At 43.1% G+C, this 23,934-nt stretch overlaps 1 protein-coding gene across 1 annotated transcript; it reads left to right on the top strand.

Annotated features, from left to right (window-relative positions):
• The first annotated feature begins 10,502 nt into the window (after window positions 1-10,502).
• On the top strand, window positions 10,503-11,128 carry LOC138906189 (uncharacterized). Its single transcript, XM_070194716.1, has 3 exons — window positions 10,503-10,737; window positions 10,839-10,930; window positions 10,997-11,128. Exons 1-3 carry the CDS (start codon window positions 10,503-10,505, stop codon window positions 11,126-11,128), a joined length of 459 nt encoding a protein of 152 aa, XP_070050817.1.
• Window positions 11,129-23,934: the final 12,806 nt, after the last annotated feature.

Genomic DNA, 23,934 nt, shown 5'->3' with positions numbered 1-23,934 from the left:
CTGCTATCATATCTGCCATCAAATGCATAAAGATACCAAGTGGCCTAGACCTTTATAATCCGATCCAGCCTAAAGGGATCCCAACCTAATGTGCAAATATCACGGCACTCATGACCACAAAACAGAAGACTACCGACAATTAAGGAAAGAGGTGGCCCGACTGTTCAACAATGGGCATCTCCAAGAATTCCTGAGTGATCGGGCCAAGAACCACTTCAGGAACAGGGATTCTAGTAAGCAGACTGAGCAGGAAGAGCCTCAGCACGTCATTAACATGATCATCAACGGAGTCGACATTCCCCGGGATCTGATGCTAAAGCGCACTAAAGTATCCATCACAAGGAAAAAATGGACTCGGGATTACATACCGGAATGAACCTTGTCTTTCAATGACTAATACGCTGAGGGGATCGTGCATCCCCACAACGATGCACTGATAATATTGGTACTCATAAATAAATCTCGAATTAAGCGTCTGTTAATTGATCCAGATAGCTCAGCCAACATCATCAGATCAAGGGTCGTGGAACAACTCAGCCTACAAGATCAGATCGTACCTGCGGTCCGAGTCCTGAACGGGTTCAACATGGCATGTAAGACCACTAAAGGGAAGATACCATTACCGGTGAACGTCGCCGGAACCATACAGGAATCCAAGTTCTATGTAATCGAAGGGGATATGAGATACAACGCTTTGTTTGGGAGACCATGGATTCATAATATGAGGGCAATACCCTCGACACTGCACCGGGTGCTGAAATTCCCAATACCCGGAGGATTCAAAATGGTTTATGGGGAACAACGGGCGCCAAGGAGATGTTCGCAGTGGATGAGGTAATCCCGACATCCACACTCTCAACATCAGAGGATCCGAATCGGATGGTCAAAGATAGGGCCAAATAGCAGTCACCGACACCAGCCTCGACCGAATCGGAGGAACGAGAGGTAGACGAGGACGACGACTACGGAGTCCCCAGATCTTTCATAGTTCCCGACGATTCCAACGCCACAAATTCAACGGTCGAGGAACTGGAGCAAGTCGAACTAACTGAACACTTGCCCGATCGAAAGGTATACCTGGGCACGGGGTTAAGCCCCGAGCTCAGGAAAAAACTCATTCAATTTCTTATAGCTAACGAAGATTGTTTCCTTGGTCCTACCTTGATATGCCAGGGATCCCACCGGAGATAACCACTCACAAGCTAAGGCTAGACACAAAGTTCCACTCGGTCAAGAAGAAGAGGAGACCCTAGTCGGAGGTCAAACATGCTTTCATCAAGGACGAGGTATCTAAACTCCTTAAAATAGGGTCCATTCGGGAGGTTAAATACCCGAATTGGTTAGCAAACGTAGTGGTAGTAACTAAAAAAGGGATAAATTTAGAATGTGTGTGGACCATAAGGATTTGAATAAGGCTTGTCCCAAGGACTCCTTCTCTTTGCCCAACATCGATCGCATGATCGATGCCACGGCCGATCACGAGATCCTTAGTTTTATCGATGCCTACTCCGGGTACAACCAAATACGGATGAACCTGGGCGATCAGGAAAAAACCTCCTTCATCACTAAGTACGGCATGTACTGCTATAACATGATGTCGTTCGTATTAAAAAATGCCCGTGCCACTTACCAACGCCTAGTAAACCAGATGTTTGAGGAACAAATAGGAAAATTAATGGAGGATTATATTGACGATATGTTAGTTAAGTCCCTGCGAGCAGAGGAACATTTAAAACATTTGAAAGAAACCTTCAGCATATTTAAGAAATACAATATGAAGATGAACCCGGAGAAGTGCGCGGATGGAGTTGGATCAGGTAAATTCCTCGGATTCATGGTATCCAGCCGGGGAATCGAGATCAACCCCGACAAGATCAAAGCCATCGAAGATATCACGGTTGTGGACAACGTGAAGGTCGTGCAAAGATTAACCGGATGCATAACCGCCATGAAGTGATTCATCTCGAGGTCCTCCGATAAAAGCCACCGATTCTTCTCACTATTGAAGAAGAAGAATAACTTCTCATGGACCCCGGAGTGCCAACGGGCCTTGGAGGAACTCAAGCGGTATCTATCGAGCCCGCTGCTGCTTCACACGCCGAAGACAGACGAACAACTATACTTGTACTTGGATGTATCGGAGATACCGGTAAGTGGAGTCCTGGTCCGGGAAGAGCAAGGTACCCTATTTAGCAGGACTCTAGGTGAGGCCGAAACTAGGTACCCTCACCTAGAAAAATTGGCGCTCGCTTTGCTAAGCGCTTCTAGGAAGCTGAAACCATATTTTCAATGTCATCCTATATGTGTCGTAACTACTTACCCATTGCAAAATATAATGCATATACCCGATTCTCGGGACGATTGGCCAAATGGGCCATGGAAATCAGCGGGTACGATATTGAATATCGACCCCAGACCACCATTAAATCTCAAATTTGGCAGACTTCGTGGTCGACTTTATGTCGGACCTAATACCCGAAGTTGAAAGAGAGTTATCGGTAAACTCGAGGGCTTCTTCGGGGATTTGGACCCTCTTTACGGACGGTGCCTCGAACGCAAAAGGTTCCGGACTTGGCATCGTATTGAAGCCACCAATAGGGAATGTAGTTAGACAATCTATTAGGACTGTAAAATTTACTAACAACGAGGCCGAATATGAGGCCATGATTGCAGGTCTCGAACTAGCCAAAAGCTTGGGGGTGGAGGTAATCAAAGCTAAGTGCGACTCCCTCCTTGTGGTGAACCAAGTTAATGGGACGTTCGAGGTCAGAGAGGAGCGAATGCAAAGGTACTTGGATAAGTTGCAGGTAAGATTACATCGATTCAAGGAGTGGACTCTACAACACGTACCTCGGTATCAAAACAGTTAGGTCGATGCCCTTGCTAACCTGGGGTCGGCGGTCGAGGATGATGAGTTCATCTCGGGGGCTGCCGTACAACTCATGATCAGTAGTTGAAGAAGTCCACGTCGAGATTAATTCAATGAGCCCTGACTTGGGACTGGAGAAACAAATGTATAGAATATCTGAAGACCGGAAAACTGCCCTCGGATCTAAAAGAATCGAGGGCCCTACGTACGAAGGCAGCCCAATTTAGCTTGTCCGAAGACGGAACCCTGTTCAGAAGAACGGTCGCTGGACCACTCGCGATATGTCTAGGACCAGGAGATACCGAGTACGTTCTAAGGAAAATTCACGAAGGCACCTGCGGAAATCATCAAGCGTCGAATCATTGATTCGAAAGGTAATCAGAGACGGCTACTACTGGATCGAATTGGAAAAGGACGCAAAGGAGTTTGTACGAAAATGTGATGAATGTCAAAGGCATGCTCCGATGATTCATCAACCCATGGAGCTGCTGCATTCGGTTTTGTCACCATGGTCGTTCATGAAGTGGGGAATGCACATCATTGTCCCTCTTCCTTGGGAACCCAATAAGGCTCAATTTATATTGTTTATGACTGACTATTTTTCTAAGTGGGTGGAAGCCCAGGAATACGAGAAGGTCAGGGAGAAGGAAGTCATCGATTTCATCTGGGACCACATCATATGTCGGTTCGGAATGCCAGCCGAGATCGTGTGCGACAACGGGAAACAATTCATTGACAGCAAAGTGAGCAAGTTTCTCGAAGAGTAATAAGATCAAGAGGATCCTATCAACACCCTATCACTCTAGTGGGAACGGACAAGCAGAATCGACCAACAAACCTATACTCTAAAACTTCAAAAAGAGATTAACTGACGCCAAAGGAAAATGGAAGGAAATCATGCCCGTAGTCCTATGGGCATATCGTACGACCTCGAAGTCGAGTACCAGGGCCACCCCATTCTCGCTAGTTTACGGCGCCGAAGCTCTAATACCGGTCGAAGTCGGAGAACCAAGTGTCAGATTCCGATGTGCAACTGAGGAATCAAACGACGAGGCCATTGATAAGTGAGAATTTTGACTACTTATTTGTACCTTTTGACTTTCGTTTTAGTTCAAAAATGCTTAAAGGTATTCCCAAAAACTGATGAAATATGCTTACTTGCAGGAGTATTGGAAAATGAGCCAAAGTGATGAAATTCAACTCAAGAAGGAGTGATTTTGAACAAAGAAAAAAATCAAGCAAAAAGGCTAAAGTGCGGACCGTAGAATTTTGTCTGCGGCCGCAGAATAAAAAGAAAATTTGACAGTGTTGCAATGCAAAGTGCGTACCGTACAATAATTATGCAGCCACACAATAATTGTGCGGCCGCAAAAGTCAAGGTTCAGAGAGTTGGGAATTCAAGACAATCAAGATCTACGGATCGCACTATAATTGTGCGGCCGCACCCATAATTATGTGATCCGCAGAACACAAGATGTGCGGCCGCACCCGGAATTGTGCGATCCGCAGAACTCAAGAAGTGCGGCCGCAGTTCAGAATTGTGAGGCCGCAGAAACCACTCTTGTCAAGAGCTACAGCAAAGTGCGGACCGCTCACAGAATTGTGCGGCCGCAGAACCTTCTAAAGGGCAATTTTGTCCGAAAATTTCAGCTTTGTATAAATAGACTACTTTCACGAAATTAGGTTAAGTTTTGAACATCTGAAAGTTGGCAGCCGTTTTTCTTTACTGTTTTAGGAAACTTTATCTTAGCTTGTCAATTTTACATTGAATTTTTATGTATTTATCATTAAATATGAGTTTAATCATCTTTTCTTCTTTATTTTCTTCATCACCCACTATGAGTAGCTAAATTTGTAGCTAGGGTTGTGACCTAACCCTAGTGTGGGTACCTAATAGGTATTTGATTTAGGGCTTGTTTATGGTTGTGTGTGTAATATTTAGCCTAGTTCTTGTTATAATTGTAGAATTAATGGGTTCAAATATTGATTCAAGCCTATTTGACTCAGTCTCTACTTGAGAAAGAGAGACTTAGTCTAGGAAAACTTGGCCAACAAGAAATTGGGATGAACTCAAGAAATTGATAGTCCCAATTAAAGGGTTGAATCTAGAGATAGTAAAACCTGACTTGAGCATCTATCAACTATTTTGTGCATTACCCATTTAGACTTGAGAAAGCCAAATTGGGCAAAATCACTCTATTACCAAGAGGTATTGAGTGGGTAATTGTGTGTTGATTGTTATAATACACCCCGACCAATAAAAACCCGCTCTAAAGCCCATACCCCGTTAGGCAAACACCTAGGTGGAAGTCACAACCCTAGATCTTTTACATACTTGAAAAACAATACCAAAAATATTATTCTTTAGCTTTACATTTGCAAACCGTAGCATAATTTAGAAGTAGAATCAAAACACAGTTTGTGGAACTGTGATAACTAGGGATTTTAGCCTATTATTTACTCTATTTTGCTTAGGTTTTGGGTAAAAAAATGCTAAAGGTAGTCCCGAAAACTAACATAATGTACTTGCTTGCAGGATTTGGTCAAAATGAGGCAAAAAATCCAAAATAAGCTCATGAAGGAGTCAAACTTACACAAGCCAAAGGCTAAAACTGAAATGCGGACCGCGATGGAAAAGCGCGGCCGCGTAGGGTTCACCGCTGAGGCGGATAATATTCCACGGTCGGCGAAATAGAGGTTCAGAGAAGCTGCAATCTAGAGAAAATACCACCGCTGACCGCGCTACAAAAGCGCGACCGCGAAACCAGTGGCACGACCGCGAGGGAAATTACGCTGACAGTGAGGATCAAGATTCAGAGGCCTTGAAATCTTGGCTCAAACAAAGAACGTGACCCGCATCTAAATTACACGACCGCGAAGTTACCAGACGTGGATACGGTGGAAATTCCGCTGGGAGCGTCATAAAAGGTTGAGAGACTTGGCAAGTGAAACCTAACTGAGGAACGCAATCCGTGAACATAATACGCGGCCGCGATTAAAGCTAACTCGGCTGTGAATGTATTTACGCAGTATGCGAAACCTAGTCCAGTCCAAGCTCAGATTTGAAGAAACACGGTCCGAGCTCATTATTGCGCGGACGCAAAAATCCAAGCGCTGAGGCACCCATTTTTACGCTATCAGCAAAACCTCCGTAGGAGAATTTTTGTCCAGAAAATTTAGCTGTGTATAAATAGATCTTTTTCACATTTTTAGGTCAAGTTCTGTATTAGGGAGCTCGTGAACAACTGTACTTTACTATTTTAAGTAATTTTAGAGTAGTTTTAGCTTTTATCTTTAGATTTTGTTCTTGTATTTTACTTTTATGGCTTATATTACATCTTCAACTGTGATTTCTATCATTATTATGAGTAGCTAGACCCATTAGCTAGGGTTGTAACCCAACCCTAGTGTGGGTATTTAATGGGTCTTCAATTTTAGGGCTTAGTTGTTTATGAGTTAGTGATATTTAGCTTGTTTCATGCTTTAATTGTAGAATTGGTGGTTGCAAACACTGTTTCGTGCCTTTTTGACTTAGGCTCTTCTTGAGAAATAGGGCCCAAGTCTAGGAAAAATAGGCTAGCAAGGAATTGAGGTGAATTTAATAGATTGATAGCCCCAATTAAAGGGTTAAACCTAGAGATAGTAATACCCGACTTGAGCCAATTTCACCTGCATTGTTTGAACACCCATTTAGGCTTGAGAAAGCCAAATTGGGCAAAGTCACTCAAACTACCGAGAGGTGTAGAGTGAGCACTAACGTGTGAAGGTTATATCATGACCCCAATTACAACAAGTTTGTCCTAGATTCTAAATCCCATTAGATACTCGCTTAGGCGAAAGTCATTTCCCTAGTGCTTTTTATCATTTGAAAAACTCTCACAAAAATATTGTACTTAGATTATTTTTAGTAATCAACAACGTTAAAAGTAAAATAGAAACAATCACAATCATGGTTAGAAGTGTAATTGGAAACAATACGCACAACTATATTAGGTAGAAACCCAACTCCCAACCAATATTAACTCTCTGTGGATATCGATCCCGACCTATCGGGTAAAACTGTATCGACCAGTCCTCGCTACTTTATAGTGGTACAGGGTTGGCCACGATCACTTTTTGGTGCCGTTGCCGGGGAGTTAGATGGTGCTGACTATCTATCTAACTATTTGTGTGTCTTGTTTTTTTTTCCTTCTATTTTTCTAACTTTTGTGTATCTATCGCTTTAGGTACCAAATGGCTCATAATGATGCTCTCGCACATATTCTTCCGGGGGGAGGAGGTAGATGACAATGGTGAGGATAAGGTTAATCTAGAACCTCAAGTTCAAAGAAGAGGCCGCCAGGCTAATGAAAACATTCCAGACCCTCCCCCACCTCCTCCACGGGCAGCACACCGGGTGCTACCCAACGAAGGTTACGCAAGAGCAATTGTCCCGCCTCGGATTTGGACGGGCAATTTTCAAATTACAAATATCATGCTGACCCTATTGGAGCAAAGGGGCTTCTTCACTGGAGCTCCTCATCAGAATGCATACAAGCATCTAAAGGGTTTTGTAGACGTATGTTGGGGGAGCAAGCAGACGAATGTGTCGGAGGACGCTCTGAGATTGAGACTTTTCCCATTTTCACTTAGAGGGAAAGCTTTGGACTGGCTCGAGAGGCTACCCAACCACTCCATACACACATGGGATGAGTTGGCAGAAACGTTTACAACCAAGTTTTTCTCACCGGGTCTGACGAGTCTCTGACGAGTCTCTTACGTATATATAATTTAAACTCGTACTCTATCAAATAATAGTATAGAAAGATGTCGAACCCACAGAGATTGGTTTATCTATTCTACAGACGTTTCTTATTTCAATTACTATTTGAGAAAATTAGAAAGAGTTGAGTTGTGATTTAACTAAATAAAAATGCGTAAATGAAGCAATGGAGAAATATTTTTTTTTTCACAAATATAAAAAGATGTTGGGATCGTGAATTCACTTTATATTTCTATTATATAGTAGATATATTTATTCTTTAATTTCTATTTCTCGCAAATGTATAAATGCCTCTCACGATTACACTTATATATTATTTTTTAAGTTGAACAATTAGTTGCACTCCTTTCGGTTATACAAATTAATCATCAAAATAGTAATATTAAAGAACCAGAAATAAAAGCTTGAACTAAAAAATGCTCTTTTTAGTAAGTCCCTTTCGGTTACCCTACTTATTATAATAGATTACTACAGTATTTGCCTCTCTCGATTATAAATAAATATAGAATTCATTATAACATAATGTAGATAGATATCACTACATAAATATGAACATCTATCACTAAAGTAGATAAACATAAAATAGAATTTAGCTCAAGCATGTGAAATTATAGAATAATATCTATTATTATATAGAAATATTAAAGATCTGTCATTCTCCCAACATAAAAAAAGTTACTCCATATTGGAGCTAATACTGACAACGGAAATATTTTTGCCCATTAAATAAGAAAATAGAAAGAAATATTCGAAAAAATATTTTCCCCTATTTAATTAATAACAGGAACTCGAGTAATTTCCGACACTACAATTTATTCAAAACTAGAGATGAAGCCAATATAATGGCTAAAAGATGAAAAAGAAGAGAAACTAAAGAAGAAAGAGAAAGGAAACAACTTTCTGCTTAAAACTTGATTTTCGATACTACACTTCTAAGATTTCTTTTCTCTCCCCTTTTCATCTCACGATTGATGCCTCTTTTTATAGGCAAGCCATGACAAAGTTTTCATTACACTTCTGGATATGAACCTGTCATGGTTGGTTGTGGCCTTGTTATGCTTGGTTATGCTTTTCTGTTGTAGCTTAGTTATGGATCAGTTATAGTTTGTTGTAGCCGCCAGTGAGTCGGTTGTCCTTTGTCATGGTAGATCACATTTATACAATGTCTTTCTTTAGCACCATATTTTACTCTACTTTATCTTGTCTGTTTTTCTACCTTTTTCTCTGTAATCTTCTCGCTCTCAGACCAATCCTTCTTTAACCTTTCCTGCATGATTTAGATAAAAGTATGGAAGAAATATGATAGTTTTCTTTGTGTTTTTACAAAGAAATTATATGTTTAAAAATCAAGTAAAATGTACTTATCATATGGCAACATTGAGGGATGAGATCTTAGCCTTTAAACAAGAACCTAACGAACCCCTACATGAAATCTGGGAGCGATACCGGACAATGGTCAAGGAATGCCCAAATAATAATATGACTGAAGCAACGATTCTGCAAACATTCTATAGGGGCATCAACACAACCAACCAGTGTGTGGTGAATCAATTAGCTAGGGGATATTTTATGAAGATGCCTTATGCCGATGCTTGTGACATACTTGATGAGATGGCTGGCACATCTTCAACTTGGCAGATCGGGCAAATGTTCCTCAGGGTGACCCTAATGTCATCCATCTTCACGAGAAACTTCATGATCACGGACAAGCCATAGCTAATTTGACAAATACTATGAATCAGTTAGCAAAGGCCCAGCTTCAGCAAGTTCAAGGGACAAAGCAAGTAAATGCCATGGAAGGGGTAAATGTCATGGTCAACAGAAGGAGACAACATGGTCAACAAGTGCAAAACAATCAAGATCAATATGAGCAAAGTGGTAGTGGTGACAATCAAGACGATTCTTATGGTGATCAAAGTGAGGAAGTACTATATGCCAATAACTACCAAGGTCAACGGAGCAATGCTCCAAATCAACAATGGAGATCGCAAGGGAACAATCAAAATTGGGGCAACCAAGGCTAAGGGAATTGGAACAATGGAAACAATAATAATCAGAATTGGGGGATCAACAATAACAATTGGGGCGGAAATGGAAACCAAGGGGGTTGGAATAATAATAATCAAGGCAACCGGGGGTGGGGCGTTCAAAGGCCCCGATGTATCAACAACTAAACAATCCGCCTCCATATTCATCTCAAAGTCAAATTTCATCAAACAATAAGATGGGGCGGATATAGAATATGTTCAAACAAATGCTGGAAAGGAATGCTGACTCCGATGCCCAAATAGCCTCCCATACTACCTCTATTCGCAACTTGGAAGTACAATTGGGTCAAATTTCTCAAGCATTAAATACTCGCCCTAAGGGGGCACTACCAAGTGATACGGTAGTAAACCCGAAGGGTGGGAACCATACATGCCATGCTATGGTGGTGACCACAAAAAGCGGTAGAGGTAGAGATGCAAGTACTTCTAATCCAAATAAGATTGTGAGTGAAGATGTTGTGTTGCAAGAAGATGATGAGATTCAAGCCAATGATGAGAATGTGAATGATGAAGTGATACCGATAGCAATGACAACATGGAGGAGACTCAAAATGATATGAACCCGTCTAGGGAACACATGATAGACATACCCAAAACGGTAGTGCCTAAAGCCAAGGCCCTTTTGCCAAGGCCTCCTCCACCGTATCCCCAAAGGCTTGCAAAGAAAAATAATGAAAACCAATTCAAGAAGTTTATTGAGATGATGAAAAGTTTGTCAATCAATGTGCCCTTGGTGGAAGCTCTCGAACAAATGCCGGGATATGCCAAGTTCATGAAGGACTTGGTAACTAAGAAGAAATCTATGAATTGTGAGACCATCAAAATGACTCATCAAGTGAGTGCCATTGTGCACTCGATGGCTCCAAAGCTTGAAGATCCCGGTGCATTTACAATTTCATGCACTATTGGTAGCGCCGATTTTGCAAAAGCCTTGTGTGATCTGGGAGCCAGTATTAATTTGATGCCATATTCAGTGTTCAAGACACTAGGTATTGGGCAACCAAGAGCTACTTCCATGAGATTACAAATGGCGGATCGAACAATGAAAAGGCCGCTTGGTATTATTGATGATGTTCTAGTCCAGGTCGAAAGTTTATTTTGCCTGCTGATTTTGTGATAAACGACTGCGAAGTCGACTATGAGGTGCCTATAATATTAGGGAGACCTTTCCTAGCAACAGGAAAGGCATTGGTTGATGTGGAAGCAGGGGAGTTCACTTTCCGAGTGGGCGATGAAAAAGTTGTATTCCACGTATGCAAATCAATGAGGCAACCAAATAGCAATGAAGTTTGCTCTTTTGTGGATCTTGTGATGTAGGTGATAGTTGATGACAGGAGTGCCATGATCAGTGTGGAAGACCCTATGGAAGCTATTTTGTTGAACCATGAGGATGATGAAAGGGATGACTTGGTTGAATGTGCAAATGCCTTGCAAGGAATGGGATCCTAATCATATGGACCCCGTAAACTCTCCTTGGACTTGGAAAATCGGAAGACTCCACCGACAAAGCCCTTGATCGAGGAGCCACCAACATTGGAGTTGAAGCCTCTACCCTCTCACCTCAAATATGAATTCTTGGGCCCATCTTCTACATTACCCATTATTCTTTCTGCTTGCTTAACCAAAGTGCAGGTAAACTCCACTCTTGAGGTGCTTCAAAGAAGAAAAAAGGCAATTGGATGGAGATTCGGGGTATAAGCCCCGCCTTTTGCATGCATAAAATTATACTTGAGGATGATACAAAACCCTCCGTGGAACATCAACGGAGGTTGAACGAGGCTTTGCGAGAGGTCGTCAAGAAGGAAATTATCAAATAGCTTGATGCAGTGGTGGTGTATCATATTTCGGATAGTGCATGGACTTCACCGGTGCAATGTGTGCCAAAAAAGGGGGTTATGACTATTGTGACAAATGAAAAAAATGAGTTGATCCCTACTAGGACCGTGACCGGATGGCGGGTATGCATGGACTACAGAAAGCTGAACAAAGTGACCCGCAAAGACCACTTTCCATTGCCATTTCTTGATCAGATATTGGACAGACTTGCTGGGCGTGCCTACTATTTCTTTTTGGATAGGTACTCAAGATACAACCAGATTCTCATTGCACCGGAGGACCAAGAGAAAATCACCTTTACATGTCCGTATGGCACATTTGCATTCCCATGGATGCCTTTTGGTTTGGGTAATGCACCGACTACCATTCGGCGGTGTATGATGGAAATATTTACGGATATGGTGGAGGACGTCCTCGAAGTGTTCATGGGTGATTTTAGTGTTGTGGGGGACTCATTTGAAGAATGCTTGGATAATCTTGACAAAGTGTTGGCCCGAAGTGAAGAGACCAACCTCGTGCTTAATTGGGAAAAATGCCACTTTATGGTTGAGAAGGGCATTGTCCTCGGCGATAAGATCTCAAAGGACGGTATTGAAGTGGACAAAGCAAAGATTGAAGTTATTTCAAAACTCCCTCCTCCTACTTCCGTCAAGGGAGTTAGGAGCTTTCTTGGGCACGCGGGGTTCTACCGAAGGTTCATTAAGGATTTCTCAAAAGTGGTGAACCCCTTGTGCAAACTGCTAGAAAAGGATGCAAAGTTTGTGTTCAATGAAGATTGCATGAAAGCTTTTGAGCTTCTCAAGTATAAATTGACAACCACTCCCATCATAACCGCACCCAATTGGAACTTACCATTTGAGCTCATGTGCAATGCTAGTGACGTTGTGGTAGGAGCAGTTTTGGGGCAAAGGGTCAACAAGATATTTCATCCGGTCTATTATGCAAGCAAAACGTTGAATGACGCCCAAGTCAATTATACGGTGACCAAGAAAGAGTTATTAGCCATTGTCTTTGCCATGGAAAAGTTCAGGCCATATCTCATGGGTGCCAAAGTGATTGTGCACACCGATCATACGGCACTTCGTTACTTGATGACCAAGAAAGACTCGAAGGCTAGGTTGATGAGATGGGTTCTTCTGCTTCAACAGTTTGACCTTGAAATCATTGTTAGAAAAGGAAGTGATAATTAAGTGGCGGACCACTTGTACCGCTTAGAAGGGGAGGGAAGGCCCTATAATGGCCTCGAAATCAATGATACGTTCCCGGATGAACAACGCCTCTCCGTGTCTTTGAATGGTATGCCTTGGTTCGCCGATGTGGCTAACTTTCTTGTGACCAGCATTGTCCCGAGTGAGCTCTCTTCTAACCAAATAAAGAAACTCAAATGGAACAGCTTGGATTATTATTGGGACGAGCCCTATCTTTTCAAGATTTGCAATGATGGTGTGATCCGGAGATGTGTCCCGAAAGAGGAGCAAATGAATATTCTTGATGCTTGCCATTCCTCGCCTTACGGTGGTCATCATGGTGGGGCGAGAACTGCTTCAAAGGTTCTTAGCTCCAAGTATGGTGTCAATCATAAGGTGTCAACCCCTTATCATGCCTAGGCTAGTGGATAAGTTGAGGTCTCCAATAGGGAGATTAAGAGCATATTATCAAAAACTGTCAATGCAAACCGGACGGATTGGTCAAGGAAACTCGACGATACTTTATGGGCTTATAGAATTACGTACAAGACTCCAATTGGTATGTCTCCGTACAGATTGGTATTTGGGAAAGCATGCCATCTTCCGGTTGAGTTAGAGCACAAGGCCATGTGGGCACTCAAAAAGTTAAACCTTGAATGGGATGTAGCAGCCAACCTCCGGGTAGAGCAACTCAATGAACTTAATGAATTTCGATTTCGTGCTTATTCCAGCTCGTCCTTGTATAAGGACAAGATGAAGTACTTACATGATAAATATGCCCGAAACAAAGAATTCAAGGAGTGTGACTTGATTCTTCTATTCAACTCCCAGTTACGACAATTTCCGGGAAAGCTCAAGTCAAAATGGAGTGGCCCTTTTGAGGTGGTGCACTTGACTCCGTTTGGTGCTCTTGACTTGAAAAACAAAAATGGTAAAATCTTCAGAGTTAATGGGCACCGAGTGAAGCATTACCTCGGCAAGTTTGATGACAACAATGTGGTAACCTTGATCAATTTCCAATGATGTTGGTAACACACGTCGTGCCGTGACATTAAATCATGCGCTTCTTGGGAGGCAACCCATGTGTTTTTCTTTATTCTTTGATTTTCTTCTTAGATTAGGCTTTATTTTGAACTAACTGGTTATGAGCTTTGTGTAGGAATTGTTTATGCAGTACAGGACTGTTGCTGAAAAAATTGCCTAAGAGTGGGAATTACGCGGACCACGCTCAAAATTTTGCGGTCAGCGGGTATTTCGTAGGGGCGTAAATGTGTAGCGGACGCGGACTTGAAAGCGTTGAATGACACCTCTCTGAAGTTGTATCCGCGGTCGTTAATTCGCAGTCAGCGGTGCTTGTTTCACAGCCGCACATTTTTTTTCGCTCTCTGTGGAGTTGGTCAGGCAGCAACTTTTCAAAAGGCTAAGAGCGCGGACCGCGGTGAAATCCCGCGGTCGCACCCAAGTAGGTCGGTGGGTCCGTCTGTTCTTAGTATAAATAGAAGGGCCCATCTCCTTTTACCCTTTTTGAACTCTCACTTCTCAAACCCATACAACACTGTTCATCTACTTCTGGTCTGCATCTTGAATTCATATCATTAATCAAGAAGTTAATTTTTACCACAAATCAAACAACCGGTATGCTAAATTTCTTAGTCTTTATTTTAGTTCTTTCTTTTCTTATCTTTTAGTTCCATTTTTGTTTTTCTTTTAGTCAGGGTTATTACAAGCCTAAGTCTAAATAATGTACAATTGAGGGTTAATTCATGTGGGTAATTGATTTTCATGCCTAATGGGGGATGGGGTTGTTCATTTTACCACTTAATTGCCTAATGTTTATGCTAAGTGACAACCCTAGGTCATAAACTCTTTGTCAGTGCCCATCTATTTTGAATTCCGCGGACCGCGATCCAAACTTCGCGGTCCGCATTCTTGATTATATGAGTGCTAGATGGGTTAACTATTTCGCGGCCGCAGAGATTTTTTCGGGGCCCGCGGCTGCGGTTCTAATTTTGTGACCTAGTCTCTGCGTTTCAGAGAGTTGCTAAATGGGGTCCGCGGTCGCGTTCGTTTTTACGCGAACAACGCTCCTTGTTTCGCAGCCGCACCCAATTTTTCTCTCTCAGCGGTGGCTCAACTTCAGAGACTGGGTAGTCAGAACCCCAGTCTTTCGCGGCCGCGTCCCTTTTTAAGCGGACCGTGGTGGCCAGTCTGCGGGCGCGATTCCTTTTTTGCTGGTAGCGAACCACTGCTCTGTGAAACACTGCGATCATTTATCTGCTTCCATTTCATAATTGATTGAATAACATTACTAATGAGCTTTCACTGATTGTGTATGCAGATAATGGTTAGATCTAGAGGTGGTCCAGAAAAACAATAAGGGAGGGGAGATTCCTCCCGGGGCCGGGGGAGAGGAAAACAGACAACACCCTTAGCTCCTAAAAGAATCATTGGGAATAAAAAGACCCTCCGGAGACCCACTCCAGACACTTCGGAGACCAATGAATATGTCCCCTCCCGTGAGATTTCAGAGGGGGAGGCTGCCCAAACCCAACAAGAGGCAAAATCGCAGCCTTACAGGATCGTAAATGAATCTACCTCTTTATCCGGGTCTGGCTCAAAAGGAGGTAGTGAGACTCTAACACCTCCTGCCCCAACTTCTGCACCTACAGCCTCCGCAGCAGCCCGAATGAATGTTGATAGTGATGACGATGTCCCGGATGACGGGAGAGGTGGTGACACTCAGACTGAGGGGTTGGTAAGATCAAGGAACCTGACGGTATGGCAAGACCGATTCGTCAGTGAAAAGGCCTACCACAAGTTCCAGGAATGGTGGCCTCAGAGGTCACTCACACTTGAGAGGGACTTCATTGAGAGAGATCTTCTACCCCACAACCCCAACGTCAAGAGACGGTTCAATGAAAGAGTGGGGTGAAAGTTCTTCACCAGCAAGCTACCAGAGGCAATGAGTATTTGGTCAAAGAGTTCTATGCAAATGTCGCCCATATCAAAAAGGGCACATATTTTACCAAGGTCCGGAACCGGAAGATTATGTTTGATGGCAAGACTTTAAATGAGTATGCTAGGTTTAATGATGAGGATGAGTCGCTCTATCTAGAGAAGGTAGATTTGGATGAATTAGCCCGCCCATGGCTTGAATCGGTGATAGCCATTCCTGGGACTACTCCAGCTTGGCTTACACCTGGGGTTCCAATCTTTAGGAATACTTTGAGCTTTGAAGCAAAGGGGTGGTCCACTTTTGTGTGCAGACGGATAGACCCCACTCAGCATGACAGTGATATACCGATCTCCCGGGCGATTATTGTGGCGGCTATCATGGCGGGGTTCCCGTTGAATGTGGGGAACATTATGGCCAGAGTTATCACCAGAGCTATTGGCAAAAATGAAAGCTCATATCCCTTCCCAAACTTCCTCACCATGTTCTTAGAGGACCAGGGAGTAGAAGGGAGGGAATTTGACACCAAAGTGAAGCCAAAAAAGCCATTCTCCTGGTACAGCCTTTAGGGTCTAGATAACCCCAAGTTCAAGGGCGAAGCCACCACCTCCACTGGCCAGTCTGAAGAGCCAGGGGTAGTGAACACTGGGTCCGAGCCTTCCACAGCCGAGGGGTCATCTGCTGCCATGCCACATCCACCCTCCGGGCCATCTATTTCTATCCCACCATCAGTACCTTCTTCATCAGCTTACCCTCAGAATACACTGAGGGTAAATCAAACTTTGGCCGGCATCAACAACTGGATGCAGGTAGCTACATCAAAGCTATCTGCCTTATCCAGTGCAGTAGCAGCTCAGGCAGTTCCAGCACAGCTCCAGATGCCTCAATCAGTGGAGGAGTCATTGAAGAGTATTCTTGAAAACCAAAAGAAGATTCTGGAGTCTCTGGGTGCGCATGAAAAGGTAATCAAGGAGCTGGGTAAACAAGTGAGGAAAGTGAAGAAGGGTCAAGAAGAGTTGAAGAAGGAGGTGGAGAAGCTCACTTTCGCCAGCGATTTTCCTCTAGATCTCCTTATGGGAGAGACTGCCCCTGCAGCACAGACAGCTCAGCCAGCACAGGTACCAGAGCAGGAGGCTGATAGAGATCCGGTGAGGAGAGTGGTGATACCCCAGACGGAGGACTTGGAGATTGAGCTGGAGGACCCCGAGGGAGGCGATGAGTCTGGCCAGCCACAGGACCCCACCAGTGACCCCATGCAGACAGAGGCCTCATAGGGAGTTCTCTTTACTCTATATCCCTCCTCTATTCTATTTTTTCTTGTAGCATTGTGGACAATGCTAATTTTTATTTGGGGGGTGGCCTTATTTTGATATGATGATTTTGATGATTGGTCTGTAATAACTTTGATACTATTTTTCTTTATTCTCTACTTATCGTACTTTTCACTTTTGGTATGTATATAAAATTACCATTCCATGTATATATTCATCCCCATTTTGTGTATATTCGTTTTAATCCCCTATTGTACATATTCAGTTTACTTTCCGTATTTTACTTTATAACTTCTTTTGTAATTATCCTTAATAGCTTAGATTTTTATTTCATTTAGTAGTTTCTTTTTGAATTTGTAGCCTCTTTTTATAATTTTTTGTGATCAATAAGCCTTTGGTTTTCTTAATGCCACGGTTCTTTCCAAAGATAGAATTTATGTGAACCGGGTGGCTCTTCCCAACGATGGATGGCGTGACAACCTTCTTAAGGGATTGAGTCTGTTTTTTGTTTTGTTTTGATATATAGTAGTAATGAATAAAAGTGACTCAAGTAAGCTTCACTTCGCACTAGTACATTTACCTTCGACCTCATGGTTAGAGACAAGTTGTTGACGAGATTAGCTCTAGTTGTGACCTTTAGAATCTTGATTTGACTAAAACTATCATCAAGTGGTTTCTGTTGGCCATATGTGATCTTCAATCTTAGCTAGGGTTGTTGTGGGCCCTCGACTCTATTCTCTTTAATAATCCAGTAGCTTGAGAGGTGAGGTTTTGAATTGCAAGCCCATGTCCCGTGCCAACAAGTCTATAACTTGCCCCGAATATTTTTCTAGGCGAAATTCTAAGTGTAGCTCGACTTGAGAAGTGATTATAGGCCCTCTTTGGTTCCATGTGAATTTGAAAACTTCCATAGCCTACCACAATGATATCCTTAGTCAACTCCTTTGAGCCTAAGCCTTTTTCATTCAATAACCACATTACAAGCCTTCATCCGTTCTATAATGACCCTCTCTTGGCACCCAATCTTTCCTTAGCATTCATGATGAACAATAGTCAAAAAAATAAGTTTGGGGGAGAGAGGAAGAACTTCAAAATGATGAATGATGCAAAGAACAAAAGGAATTTATGAAAAGGAAAGGCAAAGAAAAGGATTAAAAAAAACCAAAAAGAAGCATGTCAAAAGAAAAGCAAAGGTTGAAAGGATTCAAGAAAACAATGTTGAAAGGCTTGGAATGATGAGAAAAGGAAAACAATGATCGTCATAGAGAAGAAAGAGTGACAAAGTGTTTCTCTAATTCCCTCAAGGAAGAAGAAACTGACTCAAAGAGTCAAGAAAGCATGAGCCGAATTGAGAAAATAGAGTGCTTAAGGAAAGATGATACCATCGTAGTTCATTAGGTCTAACCTTGATCCAAAAAGCCTTCATTACATCCCGCTAAAGCCCTATAGAATTTCAAGTTGAGTGAGCTTACATTAGTGGTGATTTACATGAAATGCAAGCCTATGGTACTTAGAGCCGGACTTGTGGCATTCTTTTGAGAGTGATGAGCGCACTTCTTTACAATCCCGGTTTTAAGTGTCACATTCTATAAGGTGAGATGAGCTCATGGAGAGTAGAGGAGAAGGAGTCTGGGATCCACAACGACCTACGTGAGAGCGAGGTTCCTTGATGAATTGAGTCAACTCTTGATGCTCTTGTGTCACATTAGACCTATGAAACTCAAAAAGTCGTAGCATAATGTTGTTGATAATGCATTGGTGTTGAGGGTAATTGTTAGTTCCAATTGATGTTTGATGAAGTCACCTTAGGACAGCTCATATTTTCCTTTCTTTTTCTTACGGAGGTGAGAATTACCTTGTTTGCTTGAGGACAAGCAAAAGCTTAAGTTTGGGTAAACAAATACTAAAGGTAGTCCCGAAAACTAACATAATGTGCTTGCTTGTAGGATTTGGTCAAAATGAGGCAAAGAAGCCAAAATAAGCTCATGAAGGAGTCAAACTTGCACAAGCCAAAGGCTGAAACTGAAACACAAACCGCGATGGAAAAGCCCGGCCGCGTAGGGTTCACCGCTGAGGCGGATAATATTCCGCGGTTGGCGAGATAGAGGTTCAGAGAAGCTGCAATCTAGAGAAAACACCACCGCTGACCGTGCTACAAAAGCGCGGCCGCGAGGGAAATTACGCTGATAGCCAGGATCGAGGTTCAGAGGCCTTGAAATCTTGTCTCAAACAAAGAACGTTGCACACGTCTAAATTACGCGGCCGCAAAGTTACCAGACGCGGACGCGGTGAAAATTCCGCTGGGAGCGTGATAAAAGGTTCAGAGACTTGGAAAGTGAAACCTAACTGAGGAACACGGTCCGCGAACATAATACGTGGCCGCGATTGAAGCTAACGCGGACGCAGACACAGACAAGGACGCGAATGTATTTACGTTGTCCGCGAAACCTAGTCCAATCCAAGACCAGATTTGACGAAACGTGGTCCGCGCTCGTTATTGCGCGGACGCAAAAATCAAAGCGCTAAGGCGCCTATTTTTACGCTATCAGCGAAACCTCCGTAGGGGCATTTTTGTCCAGAAAATTTAGATGTGTATAAATAGATCTTTTTCACATTTTTAGGTCAAATTTTGTATTAGGGATCTCGTGAACAACCGTACTTTACCATTTTGAGTAATTTTAAAGTAGTTTTAGCTTCTATCTTTAGATTTTGTTCTTGTATTTGACTTTTATGGCTTATATTACATCTCTATCTGTGATTTCTATCATTATTATGAGTAGCTAGATCCATTAGCTAGGGTTGTAACCCAACCCTAGTGTGGGTATTTAATGGGTCTTAAATTTTAGGGTTTAATTATTTATGGGTTAGTGATATTTAGCTTGTTTCATGCTTTAATATTAGAATTGGTGATTGCAAACACTGTTTCGTGCCTTTTTGACTTAGGCTCTTCTTGAGAAAGAGGGCCCAAGTCTAGGAAAAATAGGCTAGCAAGGAATTAAGGTGAATTCAAGAGATTGATAGCCTCAATTAAATGGTTAAACCTAGAGATAGTAATACCCGACTTGAGCCAATTTCACTTGCATTGTTTGAACACCCATTTAGGCTTGAGAAAGCCAAATCGGGCAAAGTCACTCAAACTACCGAGAGGTGTAGAGTGAGCACTTACGTGTGAAGGTTATATCACGACCCCAATTACAACAAGTTTGTCCTATATTCTAAATCCCATTAGATATTCGCCTAGGCGGAAGTCACTTCCCTAGTGCTTTTTATCATTTGAAAAACTCTCACAAAAATATTGTACTTAGATTATTTTTAGTAATCAACAGCGTTAAAAGTAGAATAGAAACAATCCCAATCATAGTTAGAAGTGTAATTGGAAATAACACGCACAACTAGATTAGGTAGAAACCCAACTCCCAACCAATATTAACTCCCTGTGGATGTCGATCACGACCTATCGGGTAAAATTGCATCGACCACTCCTCGCTAATTTATAGTGGTGAAGGGATGGCCATGATCAGACTGCATCTTAGACACTTTACGTGCTTAGTCCAAATATATACTTAATCCCATCTATGCTCCCTGTGGATTCGATCCCGACTCCTAGTTGGGTATTATTATTGCAATCGACCGCTTCACAACCCCAAGATTAGGTGTGATTTGGGCAAGATCAGCCATGAACACGAACCTGGAGCTATTAGATAAAAGGCGCGAAGCTGCCCTTATCCGATTGGCCGCCCAAAAATAGCGCAAGATATTATAATCGAAGGGCCAACCTTCGACACTTCAATATCGTGGACTTAGTGTTATGGAAGGTCACACTAAGCACTCGGAACCCAAACAAAGGGAAGTTGGGGCCGAACTGGGAAGGGGCATATCAAATTATCGAGATCACCGGAAAGTGATCATACAAGCTCGGAGCAATGAACAGTGAACGACTACCTAACAACTAGAACATAACTCACTTGAAGCGATACTACTGCTAATGTACGACCCCATTCATTCCTTTTATTTATTTGCATTTTGAACTAACACTTGCAGGCAACCATCAAAGAATGATACAATTTTTAGGCCTGAAAGCACGCGTCACACTCTTTTTCCCTTGAATCGGTTTTGTCCCAAATGGGTTTTCCGGCAAAGTTTTTAACGAGGCTACAGTAAATCGTGCTAACTTAGAATCGAAGGCCGGTTATGAACCGGTAACAATGATCACTACAATAGTATTCGAGGCCTCTCTACGATTGGCCCCGAACACTGGGGGCATTACCCTCGGATAATGACTTTAGCAAGGAAAGCAACTTTGTGATTGAATGGTCTTGGCTCGATCGATAGGATTTACTATAAGGGCCAAATGGTCAAATGAATCGTGCCCACATAGACTGCTCGAGACCTGACATAAAGCTTGTACATATGTATAATCATATATATTATGCACAGAAATAAAAGGAAGTCTCTACCTTGCGGATAAATACCTTGTCCCTTAAAAATTTTCTTTTCTTTATGAATTTCCTACATTCGATCCCCTAAAGGTATCGAGCCCAAGGGATGCCTTTATCCAGGTTCAAATGATCACTCCCACTCGGGGACTGCTGTCCAAAAACAAACTCGGACGGCCCGGGCTATCAGAGCCCGGGGGCACAAGACCTATTAGGCAGCGCCAGAACCTCAAAAGCTACGGCCATCCCCATTTGGGGACTGTTATCTTAGACAAGTCCGGATAACTCGAGATGACAAGCCCACTAGGCAACACCCGAACTAAAAGGCTACGGTCATATTAAAACAGCTCGGAGACGTCCGACACCCATAACAAAAAACAAGGCCTTGAAAAATTTCTTAAACGGTTCTAAAGGCTACCCTCGGCAAACAATAATCTAAAAAGTTATAAGTACTTTAGGGAAAGGTTCCGGTCATACCGAACCCCCACGATGCCTTAAATGAAAAATATCGAAGGCAAGGCCTATTCGAACCTCCGAATATGGCCTAACTATTTCATGCTAAGGCATTTCGATCTTTGCATATATAAAGAATAAAGAAAAAGAAAACAAAACTCAAAAATTATCAAAAGGAAAAGGAAGCCTTGTATTATATATACATATAGCCGTTACAAGGGCCAAATGTCCTTGAGAAAAAAGTACAAAAGTACAAAAATACAAAAAACAAATAAAATGTACAATGCACTTAAACGACATTTTCTTCACCGGAGCCCGCCTCATCGCCAGGGTCTTCGGAGTCTCCTCCACCCTCAGATCCGCTCGAACCCTCGAAGCCTTCTTCATCCTCGGGATAAGCCAACTTCTTGGCCTCGGCTTCGAGCCCCTTAGCACTCTTGATTTTGGCCGACAAGTCAAAACCCCGAGCATGAATCTCCTTGAGGGCCCCCCTTCGGGATTGTCGCCTCGCATGCTCGACGATATCCTTCGTTCGATCCTGGGATGCCTCAGCATCGACCTTATTTTGGGCCACCATCTCATCGGCATCGACTTTAACCACCAAGACCAACGACTTGGTCATTTTAAGCTCCTTGGCAAGATTTTCTTGATCAGAGACGACCGCACTTAGTTGAGACTGTAGCTCCTTGACCTTTTTGGCCTGTACCTCAGCCTTTTCCTTTGCCGCTCGAAGCTGGACCTCAGCCGAAGTCAGCTGCACCTGAGTCGTCTCCTTTTTCGAGGCCAGACGAATCATTCTGCCTCTCCATTCTTCAGTCTCGGCCTTAACCGCATCCATCTCTGCCCGGAGCTGGTCGATCCGATTGATCTTCTGTTGGACCTGCGGATTCCGACCATTAGTCACCGAGTCTAGCTCATCGTCATTGACCTCGAATATTCTTACATACTCGGCCAGGTCGGCATGCTCTTTCCGATCCACCTCCAGCTCAGCTCGGAGGCTCTTAGCCTCCCCTTCATACTGCTCGCTGAGAAGTTTGTAAGTATTTCTCTTCTCAGTGAGCCCTAGGACCTCGGCCTCAAGCTGGTTCAGCTCGTTCCGATATCAAAGAAAAGTTTTGTCATAAGGTACTGAGGCCTGCAGACACAAAGAAAAGTGTTAGGACCACCTAAAAATTAGTCTAAGTACAAATTGCAGTCATCAAAAGATATTGGAAGTTACCCGGTTTAGCGCCTGTTGTGCTTCATTGAACAGGAAAGGCACGTCTACCTAGTTTATCTTAGCTTGGTCTTCCTCGGTCACCAGACACCGAAGGTAGCTGGCCACCCCTACGGGAGCAGAGAGGACCTAAGCATCCTCCGGAACGGAGATGACGATCGATCGCTTTCAGTTAGGGTCCACACTCGGATCTTGGAACCGGTTGATCAGTTTCTGGCTTGAGGAAGGCCTACTTGTTCCCAAATATGGACTTTTCTTCGGCACCTCCAAGTCACCTAACCTGGTGACGTCCTCTATGGCGGTAGAATCCACGCCATCAAAAAAGCCACGGAAGGGGTCGTACGCTCTGTGGGCCCCCTCGATGGGACATTCCTTCACAGTATGAGCCTTGTTATACATGGACTCGGTGAACAAGGGCAACTTAGTGATGTCTATCACACCATGTGCTTCCTTTGGGGCACTGCCCACATCCCGGGAAGCTTCGACCATGACCTCCCTAACTTGAGGCAAATCGGTCTTGCCTCTCTCCGGTTCGGAGGCCCCTTGCCCCTCGGGTTGTGATGAGAAGAAAAGAAAAAGGGCTCCGAGATCTCCGAGCTCGGAGAAGAAGAAACCAAAGAGAAGGTAGGTGCGTAAATCCAAAGAAAGCTTAAACGCTTGAGCACCATCTTCGGATTTACTCTATCGCTTGAGGGATGAATTCGAAGAAAAAGGAGAAACCTTCGATCTGATGGCCCGCATGGCAGCTAAGAGAGGAGGTAGCCCGGTTATTCAATAAAGGGCACCTTCGAGAATGTTTAAGCGACAAGGCGAAGAACCATTTCAAAAATAGGGATTTCGGCAAGCAAAACGAACAAGAAGAACCACAGCACGTCATTCACATGATCATCAACGGCGTCGATA

This window comes from Nicotiana tomentosiformis, chromosome 1 (genome assembly GCF_000390325.3).
Source record: "Nicotiana tomentosiformis chromosome 1, ASM39032v3, whole genome shotgun sequence".
NCBI lineage: Eukaryota > Viridiplantae > Streptophyta > Magnoliopsida > Solanales > Solanaceae > Nicotiana > Nicotiana tomentosiformis.
Note: the sequence above shows the minus strand (reverse complement) of the source record. Positions and strands in the feature narration are given on the sequence as shown.